At 47.1% G+C, this 4,299-nt stretch overlaps 1 protein-coding gene across 1 annotated transcript; it reads right to left on the reverse strand.

The window, feature by feature from the left end:
- Nucleotides 1–1,870: 1,870 nt before the first annotated feature.
- On the reverse strand, nt 1,871–2,336 carry TICAM2 (toll-like receptor adaptor molecule 2; the record flags this gene model as incomplete). Its single annotated transcript, XM_010284454.1, is given in 3 exon segments — nt 1,871–1,978; nt 1,980–2,057; nt 2,114–2,336. Coding segments are annotated over 3 exon segments (409 nt in total), but the record flags the coding sequence as incomplete, so codon positions are not given.
- Between the last annotated feature and the right edge of the window lie 1,963 nt (nt 2,337–4,299).

Below are 4,299 nucleotides of genomic sequence, written 5' to 3' on the forward strand. Positions count from 1 at the left end.
CCTTCTGTCTGCTGCCTTTTTTGCATAATCTTCCCACTGGTACAGTTTATAGACTGTATGCTGTAGACAGGTTGTCTTATGTTTGCTGTTTTAAACATCACAGGAGAAAGTACATTGCACTGAGGGGAAAAAAAGAAAAGGGTAAAAGATTCCGTAGACAGCACTTAAATGAACCAGTATTGGCAGAGGAATTCAGAAAGCCTCCCACGTCTGAAATCCTCCTGCCCTGCCGTGGGGTGCCAGGGCGAGCCCAGACAGCACCCGTGCTTGCAGCGCTTGCGGCTCTCCTCGAGGAGCTCGGGCAGCTCCGGCCACTCGCCGTGGCAAGGTGGGCAGAGGGGAGCAGAGACCTGCCCCCCGCCAGTTACGGTGGCCCGGTCCCCAACGCTGGAGCCAGAAGCACCCCTCTGCCTGCAGGCAGCTGCCTGTTGTCCATGGGCGTCCCTCGCAGCGTCGGGGACAGCGGGGGCGATTAACGGAGAACCCCCTGATCCTGCTCAGGACCTTCTGCCACCCCAGGCACCATGAGCAGCTGCGCTGAGGGCACTTTGCAAGGGCTGGGGACACCCAGCAGCCCCCCAGCTCCACAAATCTGCTTTCCTGTGGCACAGGGGTAGAGCCTGAGCGTGGGTGAAGCACATGGTATGTCTGTAACAGCTTCTCGCCCTAAATTTTTGAGACTAAGGTACATAGCTGTTACTCTCCCCAGTTGCAAAACAGAGAACGGAGGCAGAACACAAAACATTTCTGTCCAGAATCACGCTGCGTGCAAGCAATGGCACAGCTGTCACGTCAGCTACCTCCCAGCAGCATGGCATCGACGCTGATCCAGACACCAAAGACCCTCTCACTGCCCTTTCTCTTCAGCAAGGAACAAACTGTTTTGCTCAGAGCTGACTGCCCTTACATTTGGAATAGCCAGATTTCAGTCATTCAGAAAATAATAAATTACCATGTTTAATCTAATTTCCACCAGAAAAAGCAAAGATTTCCAATGCTGTTTTAATAATTACATTCCACATCACCAGTACAAAACTATAGTGAAATCTAATGTAAGCTTACTGAATCACAGCTAGCAGTCCTGTCAAGTTCAGGAGGAGAAAGGAACATCGAATATCTCTCTTAAATCTGTTCAAATATGCTTAAGAACTAGGATATCCAAAGTGCACAAAATGTAAGTAATTCAAAACAATGCCATTTCTGTGGCTCTTCTCCTTTTCCAGCTTGAGCTCAGAACACTTTGAAGGAAAACACAGCCTCCCACACTATTCTTTCCAATATAATTGTCTAATTTTTTCCCTTTAAGAATGTGCCAAAGAAAGCTTAGTCAAAAAGAGCCAAGAAAATGTTTCTTGAAATAACAAAACACATCAGAAAAAGTTTTCTATACAGAAAAGAAATTCCCAAATATAACAAAAATATAGTATCTTTGAATTGCCCATTTGTCAAAGTAGCAGCATATTTCATAAAGCACCTTTTGTACTCTTGGTTTCATTGTGATGACTAGTATTCCTCTTTTATTAATATTTTTCAGTATCAGCTACAAGATGTGAAGAGCTGTACATTGTTAATGGAAAACAATGCACATCTGGCCGAGCTCACATGATAAAGACAAATGGCTAGGGTTTGGGGTTGGCAGCATTTTGTACCTCTAAGTAGCCACAGTGACGTGTATGAAGGCATGCATTCAGCAGTACTTAATTAACATGTAGTTTTGTCAAAATAAGAGCTTTCCTTCTTTTATAAAACAAAAGCAAGGAGTATCACTTCTGCTTTATTCTAAACATGGTCTGTCTTCACCATTTCTCACCATGACAAGTGCTCTGGTTTCTGTTTCATCCTTTCCTCCTTCTGCATCTCTCACTGTTGCCTATGTAGACTTCTGGAAAATTTTCTCTGCTTGTTTTGCAAAACCAGGACTATCCTATTCCAGTGCATTAACAGCCTGCAAAGCAAAATAAAATCTTCTCCAGGGTAAGTGGGTTATTCAGTGGCCTCACAGGTATCACAGATTTGTAATTTATGCTGTTAAGACCATTGACAAGGGAAGTGTGGGACTGAAACACATACCAAGGTCCATTCAGAAAATTTTTCCAGTAGCATTAGTCTGTGCAGAGCCATTCACAGCATCAGTTAAGTTTTCCAAGATACATTCACTACAAGGTATTGCTGCAAAGCTTATTCTAGATTTAACACAAAACTTATTCTGCAGCGGGTTCTGGATCTGAATGGATTCACCTGCATCGTCGTCAGCATGCAGAATCACAAACTTACAGAAAACAGCCTCAGTAGTTTCATTACTGCTGCAAACTCCTGAAGCCCTGCTTGTGGGGTCTCTGATTTCAGCAGAGAGGCCACACAGTTTGTTAATTGGCTTGGAGTCTCTTAGACCTGTGCTCAAGCTGTTAGCCTTTTGCTGCTCGCTGCTGAGGGTGGTTTGTCTGGAGTTATTACTGCCCGTTACAACAAACGCACATCCAAAAATGATTTGTTGGTGTGACTAATGTCTGTTTTGTCCATTCTTTAAAAAAAGAAGAAAGTCAGTGAAAGAAAGAAGCACAAGAGCTACTGAGTGTTAGGACAATATAAAAAAACAATTTCTTCCCTTTTTTAAATAACTAACTTGTTTGACTGGAGGAAGCTATTACTCATAATAGTGAAAGAAGGCAGAAATGCTAAGAGAAAAGTTGATATGTGACTTCAGTAGTTCCCAGGCCTTTTTGCTGATGAATCACAGAATGGTAGGGGATGGGAGGGACCTCTGAAGATCATCTGGTCCAACCCCCCTGCCAAGGCAGGATCACCTAAGGCAGGTTGCACAGGAACGTGTCCAGTCGGGTTTTGAAGGTCTCCAGAGAAGGAGACTCCACAGCCTCTCTGGGCAGCCTGTTCCAGTGCTCCGTCACCCTCACAGTAAAGAAGTTTTTCCTCGTGTTGAGGTGGAACTTCCTGTGCTGCAGTTTGTGCCCATTGCCCCTTGTCCTATCTCTGGGCACTGCTGAAAAGAGACTGGCTCCATCCTCCTGACAGCCACCCTTCAGAGATTTACAGACATTGGTAAGGTCCCCTCTCAGCCTTCTCTTCTCCAGAATAAACAGCCCCAGGTCTCTCAGCCTTTCCTCATACGAGAGATGTTCCAGTCCCTTATCATCCTCATAGCCCTCCGCTGGACTCCCTCCAAAAGTTCCCTGTCTCATGAACTTGATGCTGAGCACTCGCCAGGCACTTCCCATGGAGACACATCAGCCACCACCAATGGAGAAGTGCATCCAGGGGTGTCCAGTTCTCGTTGTGGTTCCTATGCTGCAAAGGGAGGTGCTTTGCTGAAGAGGTTGGCATAGGGATGGCAGGGTGGAAGCTCATCCATCCCTGTGATCTGCACTGTCACCCAAGCCAAAACCAGGAAAGGTCACACACAGGGGCTGCCTGGTTGCCAGCAGCACTACGAAGATGATACAAGGCACAGTACCTGTGGAAAACTGGTTGGCCAGCCTTTTGCTGTCTCATTTCTCTTTATTTCCTTAATCATCATTTGCACAGCTTGAGCTGAACTTATAGGAGCATCCTCCCTTGGTGCAAAGAAGTTGGAGGAGCTGGGGTTTTCAATTCTGCTAATGCAGCCTGCAGACCTGAGCAAAGACCCCAGGGGAGAGGAGGGGCAGGGGAGGTCCTGCTGCTTCCAGCAGCTGCCAGACCGATTTAGCTGTAGGGTGAAAGTGCAGCCAAGGCTCATACCCTCCAGGGAATATAGGCAACTGAATTGGCCTTTAAATTAATCTGGGCTCCAGTGCCCTTGCCCGGGTTACAGAGGACACCTGGGGCAGGATCAGGCTCAGATGGTGAGAGCAGCGGTACCTGCACAGAGAGCAGTGTCTGCCGGGTATAACCTCACCACTCCCCTTCCTTGTGCTTCCCCTCCTCTCTTTTAATTTCCTTCCCCCTAATGCAGCCTCCTGGCTGAGGAGAAATGGGCAGGATCACCGGTATGACCACAGGTGTTTCCCCTGCAAAGCAATCCGGGTCTGACACTGGCTGAACACCTTCCCTGTGGGCTTGGTGCTCTCTCAGCTCCTCCTGCCCTGAGAAGTGCATCTCAGCCTGACCCAGAGCTTTTCCTTTTTTTATACACAAGGTTAAGTCAGCATTAGGCAGTTCAAGTCTAAGTATAGCATGGGCAGCAGGAGTCACCCACCGCTTTGTGCTTTCCCACCATTACAGCCCTCTCCGGCTCCGCACAAGTGTGCTTGGGGATGGTTTCTTCCTCTTCTGCCCTTAAATGCTAGTTTCATCTTACCAGTA

Source organism: Phaethon lepturus, unplaced genomic scaffold, assembly GCF_000687285.1.
Source record: "Phaethon lepturus isolate BGI_N335 unplaced genomic scaffold, ASM68728v1 scaffold25500, whole genome shotgun sequence".
Lineage (NCBI taxonomy): Eukaryota > Metazoa > Chordata > Aves > Phaethontiformes > Phaethontidae > Phaethon > Phaethon lepturus.